The 26,484-nt window shown below is 47.7% G+C and overlaps 1 protein-coding gene across 1 annotated transcript in view; it reads left to right on the top strand.

Moving 5' to 3' along the window:
- LOC311193540 (uncharacterized protein C1orf21) overlaps positions 1 to 26,484 on the top strand; it is a 119,873-nt gene that overhangs the window by 62,669 nt on the left and 30,720 nt on the right. Inside the window, exon 3 of the mRNA XM_084266391.1 lies at positions 8,722 to 8,816. Coding sequence (XP_084122517.1) covers positions 8,722 to 8,816 — 95 coding nt within the window. The remainder of the gene's footprint in view (positions 1 to 8,721; positions 8,817 to 26,484) is intronic.

Consider the following 26,484-nt stretch of genomic DNA (forward strand, 5'->3'; position numbering starts at 1 on the left):
CACATGAGTAGGGAAGCAGTAAGGAAGTGATCTTTCCCCTGTACTCAGCGCTGGTGAGGCTGCACCTGGAGGACTGTGTTCAGATTTGGGCCCCTCATTACAAGAAGGTCATTGAGATCCTTGGGCATGTCCAGAGAAGGGCAACCAGGCTGGGGGAGGGTTTAGAAGACAAATCTTATGAGGAGCTGCTGAGGGAGCTGGGGGTGTTTAGTCTGGAGAAGAGAAGGCTGAGGGGAGACCTTATTACTTTGTACAGCTCCCTAAAAGGTGGTTGTAGTGAGGTGGGGGTTGGTCTCTTCTCCCTGGTAGCTGGTGACAGGACAAGGGGAAACAGCCTGAAGTTGTGTTGAGGGAAGTTTAGGTTGGATATTAGGAAGAATTTCTGTACTGAAAGGGCTGTCAGATATTGGCACAGGCTGCCCAGGAAGGTGGGTGAGTTACCATCCCTGGAGGGGTTTAAAAGAAGAGTAGTGCTTGGTGACCTAGCAGGGCTGGATGGATGGTTGGACTTGATGATCTTGAAGGTCTTTTCCAACTGAAACCGTTGTGCGATTCTGTGATTCCTGCTTGACGCATGTTAGGATTGTGTAGGGAGAAGCAAAAATACTTGAGGGTGGTCTTCCTAGCATGCAGCGACCCGTGTAGTGCCTCCCAGGTTTTTCTGTCAGAGGATTTACATTTCCATGGCAGAATCAGTGTGCCGGTTGTGCACCCGTGCTCTGTTCAATGTCTGGTGGTGCTCAGTGCCTCAGCATCCGGCATTGGATGTAGTTGGGATCGGATTAAGTTACAGGTGACTTCAGTGAATGACCAGTTTCTGAAGGGCCAGCCTGTGTTTTCTCAAGGAACACTTTCCTAAGCTATTTTTTTCTGTTTAGTTCATGTTAGTAAACCCAATGTGAACACTCAGATTGAGAACTGCCTGGGAGTTGATAGTCCAGTGACAGAGGAAGATGATGAGCTGCTCACCCAGTGCTGGTTGATCTGAAATGAAATTTCACTCTCAACCTATGTCCAGGCGGATCAAAAATCACCCCACAGCTTTGAATCCCAACAATTAAATCAGAAGCAAAATAACCACATAGAACCAGAACAACCACATGATGGTGATTTCTTAAAGCACTTGAAGCGGGATCTAAGGTGCTGCTTAGAAGTCATCCAGTTCCCAGTAGGCAGTTTGAGAAACATTGGTTTACTGGATTTTTGCCTCCTTTCTCTTACAGTTGACTTGGTTTTGGATCTTTGTCACAGCTTCTGCTCATAACCAGACAGTCGATACCCATGTGTGGTAGCAGAGCTGGGATAATCCAAAGAGCTTATTTCACCCCTGTTGTGCTCCAAACCAGGATGGATTTCAACCCAAGGCCCTCAAGGGTGCTGCTTCTTAAAGACCTCTGAAGATGGAAACTGCAACCACCCGAGCAACCTCATTCTGGTCCTTGGCTGGCCTGGCAGTTAATGATTTCTCCTGATGTCTGGCCTGGCTCTTTCTAAAATTAAGCCCACCTATCAGTGTAGGCATGCAGCTCAGACCATTTCCCCTTTGCAGCGGCAGCAGAGATGACATTTGGTGTGGTTTGTGTTTAGCATCTCAGCGGCTCACCTGCCGTTAGAGGACTCAGTTAAGCTGCATCACATCCCTTATGATTTTTAATGAACATTTTTAGAAGGAGCCACCCAGCACGTCATCTAAATAAAGCTTTTAGCTTACAGGTCTTTCAGAACGTGGAGCACGTGAATCTTCCATCCGTGGCATTTCTCGTGATGGTGGCAGTAGGTGTAGTTCCTGCAGCTGGCAGAAGGGCTATGGAGAGGTTTGGTAGGCTTTGAGTTTACATTTCACAGAGCAGCCGTGTGTTTCCTCGTGGGGGGAGGATCAATCTCAGCATGCCCTCTGATACAGAGGCGAGAGATGCTGGAGAGCAAATCTGAAGCACGGGCAAATGGTGGTGTGGTTAGGGGCTTAGCGGTGGTGGGACTGAAGTAGCACGTACCTCCTGCCCGATACTGGGTGTGGCATTTAAATTAGATAAGAGAAGCTCACCCATCTTCCCTGCCAATGACAGCAGAGCCAGAACGGTTTGTCCTCTGATGTCTGAAATGGGAATGCAATGTAAATCGGCTGTTTTGATTGATTGATTTTAATTTGTAGGACTTGATGCTTAACAAAAGATTTCTCCCAGAGTTACAGTAACTGGGTTGGTGGAGTTAAAAAAAGGGGAGATCAGGTATTTAGGGATATGGTTTAGCATAGGACGGGAACAGTTGGACTCGATGATCTTAAAGGTCTTTCCCAACCTTGTGATCCTGTGATTCTGAGTTATGCTTTTTTCTGGTGGTGGGTTTGGGTTTTTTTCTAACAGAGCCAGAAATGACATCATTACCGACACTGCTGCCACAGTGGCACTTCCAGCGATGTCTGGAAGTGCCAGAGGAATGTTTCTCCTAGGAACAACCACAGGTTTCTTTCCCCCCCCCCAGTAATTGTTTCAATATTATAAGTTGATATGCTCATTTATCACTGAAATCATTATTAATGAGTGCTGGTTTTCTTTGTCCCATTACCATGGCAACCGGGTGACATGTTTGAGTAGAATTATCTGTTTCCAGATGGAGATCTTCATTCATAAGATTTGCCTACTGAGAATTTTTGCAGCACATTCAACTTAAAATTCTCCCTCCCTTGCCCTTCTGAAGAGTTTTCATGCTAGAAGCGTCCCTGCTCTCTGGTTGATGTCTTCTGATGGGTGTTGCGGTGGGTGTTTCTGCTCAACAGTCCTTCTGCCTTTTATTTGTAGTACATCTAAGTTGGTTTTCACTCTGATTCAGCTGGGCTGCTTCTCTTCAGCTCGGTATTCTCTGCAACCCGCCCGTTTGATTTGTTGGAGATCGTTTCCTTTGAGGTAATATACCAGACAATGGAAGAAGAGTACTTGATTTGTACTTCTATGCATGGAAGAAGCTTAAAAGATGTGTTTATCTCGGATACCACACACCCTTAATGATGGTGTCCTAATGGTTTCATTGTATTGCCTTCTCCATCTCCAGTTCTGCACAGGGAAGGAGCGTAATGATGCTTCACTGTGGTTTGACTGGTGATGTAAGGCTGTATTTAGGAAAAAGGAAACAGATGGTAGTCAAGATAGAGCAAGGTAACTATGGGGAGAACTTTCTATCGTTCCCTTTATCCTGAACATCTCACAGTTTTAAGGGTCCTGGGGACTGTCAGGCTTGATTGAGAACACGTAGGACCTAATTACCAGTTCGGGATTTCTCTGGGTTCATCTGATTGCTCAGAATGACATCTCCCCAAGTGGTGTGCTTACTTCAGTAGAAACCCAAAGGTGAAGATCAGAAGGTGAATTCAGCAGCATTCACTTCTTCAATTCCAGGCACACTCTTCCCTTATCAAGCAAAACCTGGGGAGTTGTTTTTGCAGGTGCCTCCAGAGGTTACCTTTGGGGAAGGCATCAAAAGCCCATTCCTCCAACTGGTCTGTACTCTAATTTTCATACTCACTTAAAGCTGTTACTGACCATACACCCCACAAAACAAGAGACCATCGCCCACCTCTCTACACCCTCTTGTCAGGTCAGTGTAGGCAGTGATAAGGCCTCCTCAGCCTCCTCTTCTCCAAGCTGAACATTCCCACCTACCTCAGCTGTTCCTCATATGATTTGCTCTCCAGCCCCTTCCCCAGCCTGGTTGCCTTTCTCTGGACATGCTTCAGAACCTTGATGTCCTTCTAGTGAGGGGCCCAGAACTGGACACAGCACCTCACAGGACCTCACCAGTGCCCAGTCCAGGGGCACAATACCTGCCCTGGCCCTGCTGCCACCCTGGGTCTGACACAAGCCAGGATGCTGTTGGCCTTCTTGGCCACCTGGGCACACTGCTGGCTCATGGTCAGTCGGCATCCACCCAACACCCCCAGGTCCTTCTCTGCCAGGCAGCTTTCCAGCTACTGTGTCCCAAGCCTGTAGCACTGCCTGGGGTTGGCATGTCCCAAGTGCAGCACTCTGCCCTTGGCCTTGTTGAGTGTCATCCTGTTGGTCTCAGTCCATTGGTCCAGCTTGTCCAAATCCCTCTGAAGAACCTCTCTGAGGAGGGTTTTTCCTCAGTGTGCGATCTAGCTCTGAAAGCGGATGTTCCCTGATACCCCTCCTCATAGCCGGGAAGCCGTAGGGCTTGTGCTGAGCCAGATATGCCTCCTTTTTCTTTGTGTGGCAGTATAATTACTAAGCTGGGTGTTTTTCTCCTTTGCAAGTGGAATCATATCCATTATGCCCACCTCCAGCACTACTCAACATGAGCTCACGCTGCCAATAAATTGTATTTGTGCTCCCTATTTTAAGGGAAATATTTTCCTTGTGCTGGGAAATGACGGGAACTTATGAGTAATAATATTACTTCAAACTTAACATCACTGCTCTGTTCCCTCCATCTCAGTAGCTGATAAAACAGTTATTCTTGGCTCAGTCCTCTCTTCTGCTCATGTTCACTGAGATCAGCTCAATCGCTCGCTTCCCACAGGCCAGCGCTACGTTTGCCTGTTTGTCAGGTAGTGGTACGGGCACACGCATCGGGGTGCTGGCGTTGCTAGCTGCTTGGCACTCTGTGGCTGTTATTCATTTAGGCACTGCTTCATCCTCAACATGCCTCATCCCCAAGAGGGAGCCTCTTGGCCTTTCAATGCACCTCATCCCCAGGAGAGAGTCTCTTCAATATGAGGGTGGTGAGACACTGGCACAGGTTGCCCAGAGAGGTGGTGGAGGCCCCATCCCTGGAGACATTCAAGGTCAGGCTTGATGGGGCTCTGAGCGACCTAGTGAAGATGTCCCTGCTCACTGCAGGGGTGGGACTAGAGGGCCTCTGAAGGTCCCTTCTAACCTTACACGTTCTGTAATTCTGTGCTTCTCTTGGCCTTTGGGGCAGGTTGTCAGCTTTAGATTGTATCAAATTCACGTTGCCTGTTGAGATACAATTAGAGATTTTTTACAGAATCATAGAATTGTTTGGGTTGCAAAAGACCTTTAGGATCATCCAGTCCAACCACTAACCCAGCACTGCCAAGCCCGCCACTGAACCATCTCCTTAAGCACCATGTCAACGTGTCTTTTAAACCTCCCCAGAGACAGGGACTCCACCACTTCCCTGGGCAGCCTGTTCTGGTGCTTGACAACCTTTTCAGTGAAGATTTTTTTCTGAATATGCAACCTAAACCCATCTTGCCTCCATCCTATTGACTGTATCAAACCTTCATATATCAATTTGATTATACCGATCATCAATCATGGGCTCATCGGTGCTCTGCTCTACTTGCTCCAGGAGATGACATCTTCTGAGGAAGCATTCCTTGCATTATGTCTATGTAGGATGGTCTCTCTCCCGGTGTGTGCACGGTGTTGGATCATCATTAATCATAGAATCATAGAAGGGTATGGGTTGGAAGGGACTCCAAGGATCACAGAGTTCTAACCTCCCTGCCATAGGCAGGGCCACCAACCTTCAGGCCTGGAGCAACACAAGGTTGCCCGGGGCCTCAGCCAACCTGGCCTTGAACATCTCCAGGGGTGGGGCATTCACCACCTCTCTGGGCAGCCTGTTCCAGCCCCTTACCACTCTCTCCGGAAAGAACTTACCCCTAATATCTCATTTAAGCCTTCCTTCCTTTAGCTTTAATCCATTCCCCCTTGTCCTGCCATTGTCTACCCTTTGAACAAGCTGATTCCCCTCCTGTTTCTCTGCTCCCTTCAGGGATGGGAAGGCTGCAATGAGGTCCCCCCGCAGCCTTCTCTTCTCCAGGCTGAACAAGCCCAGTTCCCCCAGCCGCTCTTCGTAGGGGAGGTGCTCCAGTCCTCTGATCATCTTGGTGACTCTCCTCTGAACCCTCTCCACCAGTTCCACATCTTCCTTGTATTGGGGTCCCAGCTCTGGACACCGGACTCCAGCTGGGGCCTCATGAGGGCAGAGCAGAGAGGGAGAATCCCCTCCCTGTTGCTGCCCCTCTTCTGATGGAGCTCAGGATCCCATTGCCCTTTCGAGCTGCAAGAGCACACTGCTGGCTCATGTTAAGTTTCTCATCCACCAGAACCCCCAGGTCCTTCACAGCAGGGCTGCTCTCCAGGAGCTCTTCTCCCAGTCTGTATCTGTGTCTGGGATTCTTCTGGCTCAAGTGCAACATCTGACACTTCACAGTGTTGAACCTCATTAGGTTCACCCGGGCCCACCTTTCCAGCCTGTCAAGATCCCTCTGGAACAATCTCTTGGAACAAGCAGGAGCCAGGTTTCAGAGGTTATTTTTGCCACTGAATGTCAGGGCGTCCCTACTACACTCAGATTTTAAGGAGTCTGAGTTGAACATGCCTCTCGTTCAGTTAATGGAGCCGCAGATCCTGTGAGGCTCCTTTGCAGAGGAGGCTCTTCTCATCTCTTCCTCACCTGTGTTCCTCTCCGCATCCATATGCACCCTGGGGGAGCGCAGTGCTTTCCCGGTGTGTGGGTTTTACTGCTAATGGCAGCACAGAGCAGTGAAGGAGCCAGAAAGGTGGCAGTTAAGATATCACAGCCGGTCGAGTACTTCTCATTCTCAGGCTTTATTGTGTTCAGCCTTTTTGGGTCTATGAATTGTCACCCCCAGGCTACCTAAATTCTGTTTGAAAAAGAGAAAGAAGATAATATGGGAAAGCTGTTTGTGTTTACTGATCTAATAATGGTGTCTTAAACTCCACTGTTTGTTGGGAGACTGCACCTGAGATGCTGCAGTTTAATTAATTCCAGGTTTCTTTACATTCTATTGTAAAAATACGTAGCTGTGGACTAGACCAAATGCAAGCCCATGTTGTGTTCAGGAAAAAAATAAGTTGTGTTTCCAAATTAGGCTTAATACAGTCTGTGGTTAAGGTGCTGGAATGGGCTGCCTGGAGAGGGGCTGGCTGCCCCATCCCTTGGGGTGTTCAAGGCCAGGTTGGCTGGGGCCCCAGACAACCTTGTGTAGCTCCAGGTCTGGAGGTTGGTGGCCCTGCCTGTGGCAGGGGGTTGGAGCTCTGTGATCCTTGGGGTCCCTTCCAACCCAGACCAGTCTGGGATTCTGTGATTCTAATAGTTTCCTGAAAACAAGCTTCCATCTAAATAATTCTGATTCTTTATTTTTAACAGTAACCCAGAACAATCTACTTGTAGTTTTTTTTTCCCTTAGAAATTGCAACAAATTCCTTGAAAACCCCAAGGAAAAAAAAATAAAAGCAGCCCAATTTGTTTTCATTTGCCCAGGTTTTGCCTTTCACTCCCCAGACACCGTGCATCCCACTTCATTTTGTATTAGAATTTTCCACTTACCCAGGGTAAAGCTCTTCTGCTGCATTATATATCCTGTCTGGAGGAGTGTGGCTGGAAAACCGTGGGTGTTTTTCCAATAGACTCCAAGATAACCAGAGCAAAACGTGGCTGAGGAAAAGTGGTGTTGGCACCGCAAGCACTGGCTTCCTGGGCTGGAGAGATAAATCACTTCTGCCCAAAATCCCACCAGGTACCACCAAAGGAAGAACCAAATAAATCCCTTTATTGAAGCTGACTCGTTACTGTGGCATAGCACATGTATAGTTACTAATATTCATGTTGATATTTATATATGGAAATATTATACATTGTATATAATGTATAAAATATCATGTATAGAATATTTAATTTTATATAATCTGTTTATATAAACTATATTATACATAAATAAATATTTTATATCTAATATATATATAATATAAATAGATTATATTTCCATCCTGCCACTGCAGCTGGGAATGTTTTAAGCTGGGAATGTTTGAAGAGCTGAAATGCCTGGCTGATAAATGTTAAGGGGAAACAAGGAATCTTATTTTACTTATTTTCACGCTGGCTTTTTGTTTGGGTAACAATGGTCCTGGGGTGGTGGGAGAGGGGAGAGGAGGATGCTCAGAATGGGGCTCCAGAAATCACTGTGTGCCTGTATGTTTTATACATTCGCTTTAGCTCTGTTAAAACAGTGCAGGAGAAACAAAGTAGTAATAATAACAATAATAACAACAATAATAATGATAATAATAACAACGATAATAATAACAATGATGATCATAATAATAATAGTAATAACAACAACAATAATAATAGCAGTAGGTTTTGGTGTGGGGTTTGGGGTTTTTTTCCCCAGTTTTTAACTTAAAATTTAAGTATCTTCCATCAGCTTTGCTTTTAGAAGAGGTTTCTACAATGCCAGGAGCATCTAGGAGCAGATTCCTCTCTGTAGTAACTACTGTACTTGTTTGCCCACTGATAATACAAATCCAGGGAGGGTGCAGGACCAAAGAATGTGTTTGTATTAAACATCTTGTACAGAAAAGTGTGGGTTTGGAGGAACACATGTACAGCACGTCCACCAATCCCAGTGCCATGGCTCTTCCAGGCCAGAGAGCTACCAAATAATTTCTGGAAGCCAGAACTAGATAATCCTTGCTGAAGCTTCTGTCAGGACCAAAACTTCCTTTGTGAAGGTCCTACTTAAGCCTTTGAAACTATATATGTGTACGTTTTTAGCTGCTTTGCTTAATTAGGTTCATTTCTAGTCGGCTGCTTTGGTTTTAGCTTGGGGTTTTTTTCTTTTCTTTGGTTTTTGGTTTTTTTCCCCAGCTCTTGAACTACACTGGTTCAATTTTTTTGTTTTCTTTTGTTTGTTTTTTTCTTGGTGCTCAGATGAGTATAGGATCAAACCAGTGGAAGAGGTCAAATACATGAAAAATGGGGGAGAAGATGATCAGAAAATAGCAGCCAGGAACCAAGAAAACTTGGTAAGGATCGAACTTATCGCTTATCTAATCAAATAACATGGCTCTGCTTTTGTGATGAACTGTGCAACGTGCAGCACACCCGGACTATGGCTCATGTGTGGCCAGAGGATGTGCTCCAAAATGTGCTCGGTAACTCCGGGAAGCTGGCATCCAAGGTGCAAAATATGACTTTCTCCTGCTTGTCTTTCTGAATTAGGCTCTACTTCATACACTGCGAAGTGTCAGGTGTTGCACTTGGGCTGGAGGAATCCCAGACATAGTTACAGACTGGGAGAAGAGCTCCTGGACATCAGCCCTGCTGAGAAGGGCCTGGGTGTCTTGGTGGATGAGAAACTTAACGTGAACCAGCAGTGTGCTCTTGCGGCTCGGAAGGGCAATGGGATCCTGGGCTCCATCAGCAGAGGGGTGGCCAGCAGGGACAGGGAGGGGATTCTCCCTCTCTGCTCTGCCCTCGTGAAGTCCCAGCTGGAGTCCTGTGTCCAGAGCTGGGGACCCCCAATACAAGACAGATGTGGAACTGATGGAGAGGGTTCAGAGGAGCCACGGAGATGATTAGAAGGCTGGAGCACCTCCCCTGTGAAGAGAGGCTGAGAGAGCTGGGCTTGTCCAGCCTGGAGAAGAGAAGGCTGCGGGGGGACCTCATTGCAGCCTTCCAGTCCCTGAAGGGAGCAGAGATACAGGAGGGGAATCAGCTTGTTCAAAGGGCAAAGACTGTCAGGACGGGGAGGTGGAATGAAGCTGAAGGAGGGAAGGGTTAGATGAGATATCAGAGAGTGGTGAGGGGCTGTCCAGAGAGGAGGTGGGTGCCCCATCCTTGGGGGTGTTCAAGGCCAGGTTGGCTGGGGCCCTGGGCAACGTTGTGTAGATCCAGGGCTGGAGGTTGATGGCCCTGCCTGTGTCAGGGGTTTGGAACTCTGTGATCCTTGGGGTCCCTTCCAACCCAGACCAGTCTGTGATTCTATGATTCTATGATCTTGGAGCAAATGCTTCCACAGTGATGTTCCCTCACCTCCTTTGCAGACTCAAATACATGCACTTGGAAATGTCCCTGCCTGTGTTGCAAATGTGTTGGTAGGAAACCAGCGGCTCGCTGCTGTTAAGGATACGACCTACTTGTGTAGGTATTATTTGCTCTGCGCTTCCTGGTTTTATGTGTTTTTAAATCCACAAGGAAGGCACTTTGGAGTGCAAAAAGCAACCTATTCCTAACACAGAAGGCACAAGAATTACTTTCTCTGTGTTCCTTTTCCCCTGACTTGAGCACCTTGCCGGATCGTAGTTCCGCTTATGGGAAGGAAACCACAGGTAAACTCTTAGTACTATGTGGAATAACTAGGAGACTGTTGAAGCAGCTTAAAAAGCCCCATTGAGTCACTTCTGGCATTTCTGAGCGGTCGTTTCTTCTCTTCTGAAGCTGAAGGAATGTCGATGTGGTAACTGGCTGACTGGGGCTTTGCCCAGTTTAACTTTTCAAAGACAACCCACAATTAAATGGTTGGGTGTGAAAATTCCCATCTGGTGCCACTCCTTCACTGCAGCTATTTTCCACGTCGGAATGGGGGGTGGGGGTGTGTTGTTTTTCCCTCCATCACTAAGGGACAACGGCAGCAGCAGGTTTCAGCAGAGCCATAACTGTTATCACCAGCTGAGGTTGACTTGTTGCCATCACTGGGTGTCTGTACAAAAACCTCCTGTTGGGGATTTTTTTGTCTTTTCCTGAAGATGTAAGTGAGCTCCAGATAACTGGGATCCTTCATACTCCGTCTTCTAGACACACGTACTTGCAGTACACAACTACATGTGCATCACTGTAGTAAATACTAACCTTGTGCTCGAGCTGTGGTTGAGCAGCAACGCGACACGGTTTCCCCTTTGCCCTTGCTGATGCTCCAGTGGATGGCACAGCTTCATCTTGCAGCAGGGTTTGGAGGGATTTTAGGGTCTCAGTGCAGGCACAGTGCATTCTGCCTTACCACCAACATAAGTGTGGTTGGTTGAACTGGAGGAAGCTTGACTGTAAGAGGGCTTTTGCTCATTGTGGAGACCCCAGGGCTTTGTTGGTAAACAGATAAAAAGGGAAAACATCTCAGTTTTGGTTTGTTTGGTTGGAGGTTTTTTTTGATAAACATCTAAAAAATCTAACAGGTGAAATTTTACAGTGGCCTTCAGCTGTATTTAAATTCGTATTTGCAGAACATGCCCCTTGAATGACAGTGAGGGAGAGTTGGGGGAGGCTGCGGTCTGCTGAGGGCTGTATTCAAAACTCCAGAGAGAGATTTGGTGCCTGCTTGCTTGTAGCACCTTAGTGTAGACCTGATGAAATTTGGGCAAAAGCCATTTCTGCAGCACGGTTCTTACCGTGTTGTTATCGCTGGGTCATGTTTTGTTGGGAGGTGGGACTTCACCTGGAGTTGGAGGGCTGGTAGAGCTCTCCTCCCTGGCATCTCTATCTGGAGAAGAAAAAGCAGACAATAACCCAAGAAAGCCTGCAGTCAGACAGGAGATAGGTATATTTGAAAACATAAAAGGCTTTATTTTCCTTTTCCTCAGCTTACTCTAAAGAGATTACATTGTCTGTAATGTATGCAGCTTCCTAATCCTGGGAATTGTCAAGTCCTCCTCACTCCTGGGGTTTGTAAAGGGGTTTCACTGTTTGAGTTCTCCTTAGTAAACACCTTTTAGTTCACTGCTTAGAAGATGGGTTAAGCTACCCATCACTCAGGCTTTAGTTTTCTTAACGTATGAAAAGTTGGCAAGTGCTTACATAATCCCAGCTTCTCATCAGCCATTTCCAGGCAACGGAAATTTTAGGAACGGCGGTGGGAGAATTGACCAGCCCCTTTCCCCCCTCCCCCTCTTGTTTCTTAATCCCACGTTTCTTTATTGTCACGGGGCTGCTATTTCCCATCTCTTTCAGAAACAGGGATGAGATGTATAATCTGAATGTCATTGGAGCCGGTTCCCTGGGAACTGCTGCTGTGTGGGTTCTCTTTTCTTCCGATACTCAGGCTTGAATGCTTTTCCTCGGATGCCACAAGGATTTTTCAGTCCCATGATCATCACTGTTACTTTTAAAAGGTATTTTGAAGTCTCACTTAAAAAAAGCCATATAAAATCTCTGCTCAAGCTAAAAGAAAACCGTTTCCCTTATATCTGAACCCTTTGATGTGGTGCCATCACTGCCTTTGGTGTTGCAATATTTCTGAGTCGGGGTGGGTGGAAATAGTAGATGAAGAGGATGGGAGGACATGGCAGACAGCAGGCAAATTGTCATTTTGTGCTGGGGCCCTGTGGTCAGGGTCTCATTCTGTTCAAGGTGGGAGCTGGAGGTGGGCTGGTACTAACGTGGGAATCCTTGGGGGAGGAGAGAGGAGGCTCTTGGTGAGTCACCGTCTTCTCTGCTTCAACCTGGGGCTTCAGCAGGGCTCAAGACTTGAGCAGGACTGCCCTGGTAAAGCAGAGATCCTCCCAGGCCTGGAGGTTGGTGGCCCTGCCTGTGACAGGGGGTTGGAGCTCTGTGATCCTTGGGGTCCCTCCCAACCCAGACCAGTCTGGGATTCTGTGATTCTATGACTTGCTGTTTAGCTCTGTGCCATGACAGTAAAGGCACAGAGTACAATCACCACAACCTAATTAACATACCTAATAGGATGGATTTAGTTCTCCTCCTTTCTGTACTCTCACAGCCCTCCTGCCTTTCTGACGCGAAGTTTTCTTGCTGGAAAAGGTACAGTAAGGAGGCACGGTGTATCCCTGCAGCTGAGCAGTGCATTGGCAAACTTGATGAGCTGTATCAGTTTTTCCTCTGAGATGGTTTGTGATTGCAGAGATAGCTCCAAAAATCCCAAATTTCAAAAATACCGAAGGCTTTTCCTTCTCTTTTTTTTGGGGGGGTTGGTTTGTTTTGTGGGGTAGTGGTTAACTCAGTATTTCTTGCAGTTCAGTTTCTGGGGTGTTTTTATCACTTCTCCTAATAGAAATCTTTCCCTGGTCTGCTTTGGCACAGAAAGCTGCTTATTGGGAATTTTATGCTTTGTTACCCAAACCCTCCAAACAATGGGGCATAATCCTCTGCTTTGTCTTGAAGCTCTGTAGTGCAATTGCGTGTTAGAGCTTGAGATGAATTCCTGCCGGAGCTGGAAGAAAATTGCTTTTCTCTGTTGCTCTTGCTATCTCCCACTCTGCCTTTAATACCAACAACAACACTTTGCCTTTATTTTTTCCTCCCAATAAGTATAAATTTCCACCCCACTTACCTGCAAGTGTAATTTTTCCCAGCCTTGTGTGTGCTGTTATTTCCTACCTACATCTTGAGCTTCTGAGCCCAGTTCTCCATCTATCATCCGGCTCTGGAACACATAGCATTGCAAATCCTCCATGTGTAGCTCTGTATTCAGCACCAGTTATCAATGTCTGCAGTGATATGTTAAAAGCAGACAGTGGGATCTGATAGATGAGGTGTATGAAATGAAAAGCCTGGCAGAAAATGAGGAATGAAACAAGGGTAATAACTATATAAACCATGGAAAGGGAATCCCAGAATCCCAGAATCATAGGGGTTGGAAGGGACCTCCAGAGATCATCAGGTCCAACCCCAAAGCTCCTGCAAATCATGTCATTGGAAATGGGGGTTACAGATGCATCCACGATGGATGGTTTGCGATGGGCAGTGCAAATATTGGCATCTGTCTGAATTCCATTTAGGGATATAGCTTGTGAATTCAACTGCCAAGTTGCCCAATCTGGGCACTAAATAAAACCAACCCCTAAGAAGAAACAAGCTAGCCACCACTCTGGGGGTTTAATTTGTTGGGGGGGGTCATGGTGTTTTCCTTTCTGCCTATGCAGAACAGCACAAGTGCAAATGTAAGCCTGGGAATACAATGAATTTGGTGGGTGTTTAAAACCACTGCGGCTCACTGACCAATGGCATCCTGGGGTGTGTTAGAAGGGTAGTTAGTAGGTCAAGAGAGGTCCTTCTCCCCCTCTACTTTGCCCTGGTGAGACTGTGCCTGGAATATTGTGTCCAGTTCTGGGCCCCTCAGTTCAAGAAGGACACAGAACTTGAAAGAGCCCAGTGCATGGTCACTGAGATGATGAAGGGAGTGGAACCCCTTCCTTATGAGGACAGGCTGAGAGAGCTGGGCCTCTTTAGCTTGGAGGAGAGGAGACTGAGGGGTCGCCTTCTCTGGACACATGCAGACCCCGCCTGGATGTGTTCCTGTGTGATTTAGTCTGGGTGATCCTGCTCTGGCAGGGTGTTGGACTAGATGGTCTCCAGCAGTCCCTTCCAACTCCTGATGTTCTGTGATTCTGTGATTGCAAGGGAAGCTTCCAGCTGCTGTGTGGAAAGGTCCAGCTATCACAGCATGCTGGGACTGTAGTGGTACGCTTGTGGTACACCTGAGAAGAGCTTTGTACAATTTAGTGTCATGTTAGTGGATGCTGCAGTGCTAAGATTTCAGGCTGAGTTTCCTAATTTTTTATTTTAAACCATTTTGCAACATCATTGTGTTTTGAAACACACGATTTCAGGATAGAACTTGCTCGTGCTCTACTTAGAAGGGGAAAGAAACCAGGAATAGCCAGGACCAACAGCTCTTAAGCCCCTAGAAATAAGTGGTTTTCACAGAATCACCCCTGCTGCCCCTTGTCCTGTCGCTGCCGTCCCTGAGAAGAGCCTGGCTCTGTCCTCCTGACTCTCACCCTTTACATATTTATAAATATCAATAAAAGCACCCCTCAGTTTCCTCTCCTCCAGGCTAAAAAGGCTCAGCTCCCTCAGCCTCTCTGCATAAGGAAGGAGTTCCCCTCCCTTCATCATCTCGGTGGCCTTCTTGGGCTTTGGCTACCCTGAAGCACTTTGGTGTGTTAAATCCTGCGTGGACCCCTCATTTGCTTTCAGTGCTGTAGAGGCAGCACCATCCAGGAGAACCTGTCCTACCACTGGTGCGGTGTCAGCTCCAGGTATGAGCCATGATGATTTCATCATCAGGGATGGATATCTAGATATCTTCTATATATAAAGGAAAGACTATTCATTTCTCTGCCTCTTGCTGCCTTGTTTTCCCTTCTCCTATTTTCAGATATAAAAATCTCGGCTTGAGGATGATGTTGGGTCTTGTGTTGCAATCCAGGCAGGGAGAAAAGCCCCAAAAAACACACAGAAAAACCCACTTGGGTCATTCTGGAAGGGGAAAAAACCCCAGAGGTGCCCTTTTTCTTTCATTTCTGGGGCAGAAAAGTAACAAGAGGACAAAGCAAGCATCTCCAGATGTGCAGGGAGACATGATAACACACAGGGGTTGTTACACCACCCACCCATTGCATCTTCCGTAGCCACGAGAGTTGGAAAAGTTGAGGGCTGCAAAGCAAGGCTACTCCCCCACACTGTTTCCCACAAGGAGAGGCATCCACTTTGCCTATATCCTGCCTCAGCCAAACCCCGGAGCCCCGAGGGAGGTCTGGGGAAACAGGTCCCACAGGCTCCACGCTGACCATCGCAGGGATGCTCCCTGTGGGGACTGCTCCTCTCTCCTATTCCCGAAAACAAACCCCAGAACAAAAGCCGCTGCTACATAACGCAGCTCCAGAATGCGTAAGTAAAGGAAAGCCAGGGATTAAAGTTTAAAAGTGAGTAAATGAAGGAGTGATGGGCACAGTATCAGGCTCCTTTCTGCTGGAGGTGGTGGGGTTTGTGTTAGGATAAAAGGAGGCAGCATCCCGTGCCTTGCAGACTGTGGTGGCTGTGAACTTCCCTGCCCCGGGCAGCTGCAAGGGCAGTGATGTCCTTCCCTCGGATGTCCTCTCCCCCGGGCACAGCCACCCGGAGCGATGCTGGGACAGAGCAGGCAACACAAGTGGCGTGTCCCACTTGGTAAAGAGGAATTTGGCTTTCTTACTGCTTGGTAGGAGATACCTAAGCGATTCCCCTGGGAATACGGGGTTGGTTGTTGGAAGTGGTTTCTGTAGGTTCTGGATTGGGGTGTTCAATGCTGCTTGTTCTCCCAGGTGCCTTTTGTAACTTCCCAGGGAAATTAAAAATCTTAACATTGCTGTTGGGTTTGGGTTGGGTTTTTTCCCCCAAAGCCTGAGATCCCAACTGAGTGCTGCCCTGTGCTGTCAGTGCTAAGTCATTACAACATCACCATTTGCATAAACCAGCCTCTCCACTGGTTTTTGTGGAGCTGAAACAGAAGAGCCAGTTATTTTAAACACCAGGCAATTAGCTTATTTCCATATTGCCCGTTTCGGTTGGAATTTGCAGTGATATTCTTCAAAGAATGGTTTCTCATAATGAATTTATGACAGTTTTAGCTCATTCCACTTATGGGTCACTGCGTATTATATAGACATCAAAGGAAATGAGTTCACTGAGTATTAATATTCTTTTTCTTCTGGATTCCATTAAAAATGGTTGGGGGGGGAGAAGTATTAATTTTTTCTCTATGATTTAATTTTTGACAATCTAGAAAATTAAGTGGATACTATTAATAAATATTTTCAGCATAACACCAGATGTTTCCTGTTAAAAGATCCGTGCACCAGTTTGGAAAACTCGGCAGAGTTTTCATTTTGGTCATGTTTATGCTTAAGATTGTCATGTCACCAAATCGTGATATCACAGAATCACAGAGCTGTAGGGGTTGGAAGGGAGCTCCAGAGCTCATTGAGTACAACCCCCCTGCCAAAACAGGGTCCCTAGGACAGGTCACACAGGGAGGCGTCCAGACGGGTCTGGAATAACTCCAGAGAAGGAGACTCCACAGCCCCCTGGGCAGCCTGTCCCAGGGCTCCCTCACCCTCACTGGGAAGAAGTTCTTATGCATATTGGTGCAGAACTTCCTATGCTCCAGCTTGAGGCCATCGCCCTTTGTCCTGTCCCCACAGACAGTGAGAAGAGGCTGGCCATTTCCCCCTGTGTTCCACCTTTCAGCTATTGATAAACACTGATCAGATCCACTCTCAGGCTTCTTTTGTCCAGGCTGAACAGCCCCAGGTGACTCAGCCTTTCCTCATAGGGGAGATGCTCCAGGCCTTTAATCATCTTTGTAGCCTCCTCTGGACTCTCTCCAGGAGATCCCTGGCTTTTTTGTACTGGGGAGCGCAGAACTGGACACAACACTCCAGGTGGGGCCTGACCAGGGCAGAGGGAGAGGATCACCTCCTTTGACCTGCTGGCCACACTCCTTTTGATGTACCCAGGATCCCACTGGCCCTCATTGGAAGTGGAGGGTGATGAGAAGGAGGATGGGTGCAGAACTGTTCGTGAACCAGAGGATGGCAAGGTTGCTCGTTGAGAATGAATTATGCTGCTGGTTTGGAAATTCTCCACCAATAAGAGCTGCCTCGCTCTGCAGGGAGCTGCTCTCCTTTTGCCATTGGGCACTGGTGGAAAATCAGCTCTACCAAGGATGTCCCATCTCACAGCAGTTCTACCTACGACCTCAGCCATGTAACTTAGAGTGTTGCTGCTTGTTGACTGCTGCGTGTTGGACTTCTCCAGACCAGATCCTCCAGGGTTTATAGACCTCAGCACCTGAAGCCCAGAGTCGATGCAGCTGCCGTGAGCAATGGCAGTGGCAGGCAGATGTCCACGGTGACATGCGTCTGGAGCCATGAGTGTTCCCACAGGCAACCCTGGGCTCGGAGGCATTTCTCAAATCCTCTGGTTATCATCATCCTTGTGCTTGGAGTTACCAAGGCCACGGGCATGGTGTGTGTGCTCTGGTCATGCAGCTCGCAGTCCTGCTCTCCAGAAGGGGAGACGGGAACGTGTGCTGCACCCTGGGAGAGCTGATTGCTCACTTCATGGGAAACCAGCCTGAGCTGCCGTGCTGCCAACATCAGCCATTGGGAAATGAGTCAGTCAGTTTTATATATAACAGTGGGTATTTAAAAACCTCAGACATAAAGCTCTGGAAGTGTTTGATTTAAATGCTTCTCCCATGGCTGTGAGGACTGGGAACCATCTTCCCACCTCTTTTTTATTATTATTGTTATTGTTGTTGTTGTTATTATTATTTGTTATTAGAGCTGAGGTTCTGTTTTATTTTATACTTTTTATTATTTTATAAGAATTTGAGCATCTCAAAACGTGAGGAACCGAAGCCCCAAGAAAGATGAGTAATAAGGTTTTGAGAGCTGTCAGCAGTAGAAGCTGTCCATCCTTTGCTTCATTACTTGCTTTTCAGCATTAATTATCAATTCTGCTGGTTTGGAACAGAGGAGAAGACAAGATGCAGGCAGAAATGAACACACAGAAACCCTTAAGATCATCCAAAGTACGCCAAAAGAATAAAACTGGCAAATCTGGGCAGCTGTGCCCCCGAGGGTCCCGGGGTGTCAGGAGGATGGAGCCAGGCTCTTCTCAGTGATGGCAGTGACAGGACAAGGGGCAGCGGGTGCAGATGGAGCAGAGGAAGTTCTATAGGAATGTAAGGAGGAACTTTTCACTGTCTGGGTGCCTGGACAGTGCTGCAGTGAAGGCCACACGCGGGCAGCAGACATCCTGAGTCTGTGACGTCTTCTGTAGAGAAAGTGAAAGAGAACTGGAGGCGTCTGTTGGAGAAGCTCATTACTTGTCTTAACAGGCTCGTTGAGCTCTTTAGCCTTAATTACTGTGTCTCAGGGTGACAGGTTTAGTAAATCCAGGTCTCCCTGAGATCTGGTGTGAACTTTGAAGGTGCTCCCCTGTTTGCTCTCTTGCTGCTGCATGTGTCTGGACTGTGGGAAGGCAACAATGTTCCTCAGCCTATGGTAGTCCACAATGGTGGGCGCGTTTGCTGGTGCTGAGGTGGCCTCTGCTGAGGTCTCCAGAGTAGTGGGAGGCCATGGGGTGATCTGTAGGGAGGAGGTGAGTCAGTCACGGCGGGAGGATTTATTTCTGGTGGTGGATGAAAGTGGGGTAGTATCACCAACATGCATGGATGGGAGAGGCTGATGATGTTCCCTGGTGTTTTAGAGGCGTTGCTGGTGCCCTGTACAAACCTTCCTGGAAAAGAAATTAGAATCATGATGGACTTGGGAAGGGATGTAAAGGCAATGTTCTCAGGATTTTTTCTGGATATGAAGTGAAATTGGAGGATATTTTTATCAGTAAGAAATTTATTTAATTATGTCACAATTAAATTCTTCCTTTAATTATTTCTGTAAGATGCCTGGGACGTCAGGTGGTCATGTGCCAAACAGAGTCAGCACAAACAATGTTTAAACTCACAAAGTCAAAGGTCCTGTTTTAAATCAAGGGATGGAGATGGGTGCTGGGAGAGGGTGCAGGTTCGGGGGTTGCATCAGTCAGGTCTGGGGCAGGAACCCCCCCTTCTCTGGCAAGCAGTGGGGCACTGCCGATGTTTGAATTCCCTGGAGCATGTACCTGCCTCCATTTGAATGATCTCTCTGCCTCTACTGTAAGGGCTTAAACCTGGGCTGGGGGGGGTGGCGGTGCTCAGCATTGTCTGTGGATTGGATTGTGGGGTTCCTGTGCTGTAATTCTGCGTTTCGGTGGCTCCGGTTGTTTCCCGTCGCTTTTGTGGGCAGCTGAGAGGCTCGAGTGCAGGTGTTGGGAGGGATTTCTGCATTTCAGCTGGTGGAAGGAGGGGGAGAAAATTGGATTGGGAGATTATAACCTCTAAGGGCTCAGGGTTTGAGTTGGGTTTTTTTTTAAGTAAAAATAAAAAAATCAAGGCAGGGGAAAAAAACCCTATGAAAGTAAATTTGGCTTGTAAAACCAGCGACTTTGATAATAGAAAACTGCTGGGCAGATAATTCAGGCTGTTGTGTGTGCTGGGGACGGTGAGGTTGGAATGACATGTGTCACAGAATCACTAGGCTGGAAAAGAGTCCAACCATTCCTGTCCTGTGCTAACCCATATCCCTGAGCACCTCATCTACCTGTCTGTTAAACACAACCAGGGTCGGTGACTCAGCCCCTCCCTGGGCAGCCTGTGCCAGTGCCCCATAATCCTTTCAGGGAAGAACTTATTCCTAATGTCTGATCTGACCCTGCCCTGGCACAGCTTGAGCCCATTCCCCCTCGTCCTGTCACCTGGCTGAAGAGACCATCGCCCACCTCTCTGCACCCTCCTGTCAGGTCACTGTAGGCAGTGATAAGGTCTCCCCTCAGCCTCCTCTTCTCCAGGCTGAACACCCCCAGCTCCCTCAGCTGTTCCTCATGATTTGTGCTGCAGCCCCTTCCCCAGCCTGGTTGTCCTTCTCTGGATATGCTCCAGGGCCTCGATGTCCTTCTTGTGGTGAAGGGCCCAGAATTGGACCCAGCACTCGAGGTGCAGCCTCACCAGTGCCCAGTCCAGGGGCACAATCCCTGCCCTGGCCCTGCTGGCCATGCTGGGTCTGACACAAGGCAGGATGCTGTTGGCCTTCTTGGACACCCAGGCATACTGCTGGCTCATGGTCAGTCGGCAGCCACCCTCAGGTCCTTCTCCCCCTGTCTAGCCACCATGCCCCAGTGTAGGTACGATGTAAAATAACTCTCCTGTACACATGAGTATTTCCCATGTGAAGTACTAGTTTACACAGAGAGCAAACGAATACCAGACCGAGCCAACGCACAGCTCCCCAAACACTCTCCTCTTTGTTGTCTTCAGGAAGAAAACCTCTTTTTTTTGGCTTTACATCTTTTTGCTCCTGCAAGAAAATCTCCTTGAGTTCAAGTAGAGCTCTGCGGTGCTCCGCTTTCATCTGCCGCGCTTGGCCTGCGCAGGCCGTGCTGGCTGTGTCCTTCTTGCCTGCTTTATTGACCACGTAATGTTTCCGTGGGACAGTGTCATGGATGGGCAGCTTTAAATAAAATAAAGGAGCTGCTGGATAGCATGTGCAGGGGAACACGGCTTTTTGGGAAGGTTTGCATGATGGCAGCACCTGAGGGCACTGGTGGGGAAGCGGCGGTGGCTGCTCTGCCAGAATGCAGCAGAAAAGGGCTCGTGTGTTCCCAGCTCTTGCATCCGAAGCAAACCTTTCATTCCAAAATTCCAAGGGAGCAACCTTGGGGGGGGCATGGGGGAGTTCCTGAATGCCAGGCTATAAAATGAAAGGCAAAAGCTGGAGGGGAGAAGGCGGGGTACAGCACAGAGTCGGATGTACTGCAGTGCTTTCCCCCCACCATTTGGATATCAGACTCTGTGGTTCAGGGGAACAGTGTGGATCATAGAATCCCAGGTGGTATTAGGTGGGAAGGGACCTTCAGAGGCCATCAAGTCCCACCCCTGCAGTGAGCAGGGACACATTGAACTAGAGCAGCTTGCTCAGAGCCCCAGCAAGCCTGACCTTGAATGTCTCCAGGGATGGGGCCTCCACCACCTCTCTGGGCAACCTGGGCCAGTGTCTCACCACTCTCTCAGAGTGAAGAGCTTCTTCCTAAGGTCTGATGTAACCCCACCCTGCTCTAGTTTAAACCCATCGCCCCTCATCATGTCACTCCATGCCCTTACAAACAACCATTCCCAGCTTTTCTGTAGGTCTCTCCAGGGACTGGAAGGGGCTTGGAGCCCAACTCTCTCAAGCTGTCTTCACAGGAGAGGTGCTCCTGCCCTCAGATCATCCTTGTGGCCTCCTCAGGACCTGCTCCAAGTGGTCCAGGTCCTTCTTGTGCCAAGGACTCCTGAGCTGGATGCAGCACTGTAAGTGCTCTGAGCAGAGCAGAGCAGAGGAAAGGGGGAGAATCCCTTCTCTGGATCCGGATGGGAGTGGGATGGAGCACGCTGTCCTTTTTGCCTTGATTTTCTTCTTTCCTTTAGCTGTTCAGAGAAATGAGAGGGAAAGGAGGGACGGGTTTGGCTGTTGGGTGTGGTAGAAACCAAGGGATGATTTCAGGCTTGGAGAGATGCTGGGAATGTCGTAGTTCTGTGGGACTGCTGCATCGCCCTCTCTTTTTAGGCTTGGAGAGCGTGTAGGGAATCGTTGCCCTGTCAAACATACCTGAGCTAAACAAGGAAATCCTCAGGCTGTTCAAGTGATGGGGGGGCTCTGACATCATGGGCTCCACATTGCTTCGTCATCTCTTGCAGTGACTCAAGGTCAAAATGTGCTTTTTTATTTTTTCTAAGGCCTTGGCTGGCTGCACAAGTTTAACGACTCGTACATGTGTGGGCTTTGTTGCTTCTGGAGATCTCCCCAGCTCTCTATGTCACACCGTCCTGCCCAGCTTTCCCAAAGATTAACATCCCTATGGGAACGCTGTCTCCGAAAGCCATGTTTACACTGCGTTTCCTTCCTAGAGAAAACAAGCGGCAGCGAACCCCGGCTTGGGCAGTGCCGTGGAAGTGGTGACGGCAGACGTGAGGAGATGGCGGCACGGCCTTCTAAAGCACAGCCTGTTCTGAGCAGGCTGTATATTGACTTTTCTGCATCCTTTTTCTTTATTTTCCTTTTATAAAAAGCGAGCAGAAACCTTTTACTGAGCTAAAGGCATTGCTCAGCCTCACAGCGAACCCCGCCGACGCTGGCCACCAGCCAAACCTTTGCTAGCTGCAGCCTGCACACCATGGAGCAACTCTAAGAATAGCCCCAGTGCTCTTCTAAAAAAGCTTTTCCTCCCCCCACCCCCCATCCAAAATATATATATATATTAAGTGGATTGTCTTTATCATAGCTATAAAGAGGCGGAGTTTGGTAGGGATTTGGGGGGGGGTTTCTCTCCCCCTTCAATGTCCATTCGTTCTCCTGTGCCTGCAAAGAGCTGTCACTAATGCTGAGAAATATTTTCGGACTTAATGCGATGAGTCAGGGCTTAGCCAGGAATTGGTCATGAGGTAGAAAGGATACAGATTGTCTCTTATCCTGGGTCTAGTTTCAGCGATTTTAGAACCATGAGCAATTTCTCAACTGATGTTAATTAGACTCATAACTCTTTCAGAGATGATTTAAGGCAAGGATTAATTATAAAAGTTGCTTGGTGTTAGAACATGTTCCTTTAGTTAAAGTCTGGCATGCTTTCGGTTCACCATTAACATGAAAGAATTTTCCTCTACTTAAAACCCCTAAACACCCCATCCTGTCTCGCTACCTAAATACCCATATTCATGAGTTTATCTAAACAAATCTTGCTCTTAAATGGGAAAAACACATAAAAGGCCCAAGCGCTACCAGCCAATTCAAAGGCTCCTTGAGTGGACTTGCATATTCCTCGTGGGCTTGGTTGCCCTTTGAAAGCTGTTCTTCTGGCTGTACTTGATTTTTTTCACTTAAATAAACCAGGCTGTAGATTATTTTCCTATATTTGTTTAAAAAAATAAGTGACCTAGCTTAAGTTCCCTTACACACTTCTCCTTTTGTCTCTGTAGACAAAGGCTTTTCCAGGAAAATGCTTGGAGCATTGATGGAGATGGGGATTTGGTAGGGTTGTGTTAATCCACCTCCCGCAGCTGGTTTCTTTAAGGTTGTCTGTGAAATTCCAAGGGTGTGAAACAGGCAGTTAACATCAACCTCGTTGATTCACCCTTCAGAAGACCTAAAGAAAAAGGGTCAACTGGGTTTATGGCAGGCTTGGTTTGACTTGGTGGTGTGCAGTCACAACAGGTTAGATGAAATGATGCATCTTCTCTCCATCTTCTCTGTCTTCTCTGCTCCTTATGTTTCGGGGAGTAAATCATAGCAGATTCTTACAGCATAACCACAGATGTTTCCTGGTAAAAGATCCCAGCACCTGTTTGGAAAACTCGGCGGAGTTTTCATTTTGGTCACTTTTATACTTTGTCAAGGTCTTTTCGTATGATTAAGTCATGTCACCAAATCGTGATATCAGAGAATCACAGAATCACATGGGCTGGAAGGCAGCTCCAGAGATCATCAGGTCCAACCCCCCGCCAAAGCAGGGTCCCCAGGACAGGTTGCACAGGGAGGTGTCCAGATGGGGCTGGAATATCTCCAGAGAAGAGGACTCCACACCCCCTGGGCTCACAGGGGGAAATGGCCAGCCTCTTCTCAGTGTCTGTGGGGACAGGACAAGGGGTGATGGCCTCAAGTTGGAGCACAGGAAGTTCGGCACCAATATGAGAAGAACTTCTTCCTGGTGAGGGTGAGGGAGCCCTGGGACAGGCTGCCCAGGGGGTGTGGAGTCTCCTTCTCTGGAGATATTCCAGCCCCATCTGGACCTGTCCTAGGGACCCTGCTTTGGCAGCTGGGTTGGACCCGATGATCTCTGGAGCTCCCTTCCCACCCCTACAATCCTGTGATTCTGTGATTGGATTGACTTTCTGGCGCTGGCTGTCGTGGTTTAGCCCCAGCCGGCAGCTGAGCCACACAGCTCACTCCTTCCCCGCCATGGGTTGGGGAGGAGAATCGTAAGAAAAAGAGTTTTGGGATAAGGACATTTCAGTGGCACAGCAAAGGCAGAGGGAAATAACATGCCTCTAGTGAAAGAACATAGAAAGCATGTCATTACAGTATGATTCGCTCACTGCCTGGAACCCAAGCAGCTCCCCGCATTAGATACGGAGTGTGACACCGTATGGTATGGGATTATGGAATATCCCCTTGGCTAGTTTGGGTCAGTTGGCCTGGTTGTGTCCTCTCCCAGCAACGTGTTGATTTTAACTCCATCCCAGCCGAAAATCAGGACAGTGGTGCACAGCATGACGCTGAATTCACCTGAGGAAATAAAAGCCACACAAACACAAAGCACTAAAATAATAGCCAAGTCTTGTGTGTCACGTTGGGTGATGGATCCCAGAGGGATTTGTAATTCGGCTTTCCCCTGAAGCTCTTTTCTGGAGTTGTGCTCCAGCATCACTCGCCCTCCGGCCCTCAGCGTCCCCAAACTTGTCCCAGTTACTGGTGAGACAGAATGTATTGGATCTGCTTTGCGTTTACACATGGTGACAGATTAATTTGGAAAGACAGATTACAAACATGCATCATGGCCACTGCCTGAGTCCTATAAAAGTGATGTATGGCTGGTGCAGAATGATAAAAATTCCTATCCAGGGAACAGCTTAATTAACTATTCTTGATTAAAGTAGTACAGTATGTGAATTTAATAGCTTGTCTTCAAAAGGAGAATGTGAAATTGCTTATGACTTTGGTGTATCTTGCTGGCAGATCGTGAGCTGTGAGGGGTTCCTTGTGATAAATTGAGTTTAGAGGAATTTAACACCAGGGTGGGACATGCCAGATAATTATTCTCCTCTTGCTTCAAGCTCCTTGCCTGATGTGAATAAAGAAGTTGTCAAGAACAAAGTCATAGGAGCGGGCTAGGAATAGGATCAATAGGTGTCAGGAAACAGAAGGTATATTGGGATTGCAAAGCAATTCCATTGACTACCACCATCAAAATGCTGGGAGATGACATAGTTAACAGCATCGTGTTCAGACTTCCACGTTAATGGTCATTTGATGATGGTCATTTGATTAATGGTCATGTGCATCATCATGGTTGTCGGGGTCTTTGTAGGTGTGGAGAGCAGTTTATTGTGTCTTGCTTTCATCATACTTTAGGTAGAGCAGTTCTAGCTCATCGAGTGTTTTCTCAGTTGTCGTGTCTTTTGGAGCTCTCATTGTTCCTGTGGTTCTCAGAGACCTTCTCTGTGTGTGTAGCTGAAGAGCATCGCATATTGTGCAGTCTACTAGACTTTTATTTGCATCAGTATGATGCCGGTCCTACAAAGCAGAAACACCAGTTTATGCAGCCCATATCCAGTTGGTGATTCCTGCCTAGCAGTAATACCTAGGAGCCAAGGCCCCAAGTGAATCATCTCCTGTCTTCTTCAGTACATCTCTCCAAGTTGCCAGGATAGCTGAATCCTGCAAAGCAGAATCTTTCCTGGCTTGCTGCTCTCTGTGGTTTTGGAAGACAGCTGTAGTCACCAATTCATTATTATTCATCAACCGAGTCCCTAAATGAAAATCCAGCTCTGGGACAAATAGCAACAAAACCCTACTTGATTTATTCCTCCATCTTAACAATGTGCCATCATGTCTGTGCGGCTTCCCAAGGAGCCTTGTGCTTCTCCTAGACTGCTTTCATCTTGTGGGTCTAGAGAAACAGATTTGGTTTCCACAGGTTGTTTATGACAATGCCAGGAGAGATGGTGACAAAAGCCCTACAAAAATTACAATGTATCCATGTTCCCTGCAACCAGCATAACTGAAACACGGTATTTACATAAACATGTGCTCTGAGCTTACAACTTTTTTCCATGTAAATGTTTTCCCTAAAATACGCTACAGAATGGATATTGGCTTGAAAATACACACTTAGATCGTGAAGCATAATTGAAAGCCAAAGGGTGAATTTTGGGAGCAGGTTTTCTTGCTGCAGAATGATGTCAAATTGAGCTTAAAAAATGGTTATCTCATCTTCTTTAAAATTACCATAGAATCCCGGACTGTGTTATGTGGGAAGGGACTTTCCGAGGCCATCTAGTCCAGCCCCTGCAGTGAGCAGGGACACCTTGAACTAGAGCAGGTTACTGAAAGCCCCATCAAGCCTGACCCTGAATGTCTCCAGGAGTGGGGCCTCCACCACCTCTCTGGGCAACGTGGGCCAGTGTCTCAGTAGAATCACAGAATCACCAGGTTGGAAAAGACCTTTAAGATCATTGGGTCCAACTGTCCATGTCCTATGCCAAACCATATCCCTGAGCACCTCATCTACCTGCCTGTTAAACACACCCAGGGGTGGTGACTCAGCCCCCTCCCTGGGCAGCCTGTT

This window comes from Gallinula chloropus (assembly GCF_964237585.1).
Source record: "Gallinula chloropus genome assembly, chromosome: 6".
Lineage (NCBI taxonomy): Eukaryota > Metazoa > Chordata > Aves > Gruiformes > Rallidae > Gallinula > Gallinula chloropus.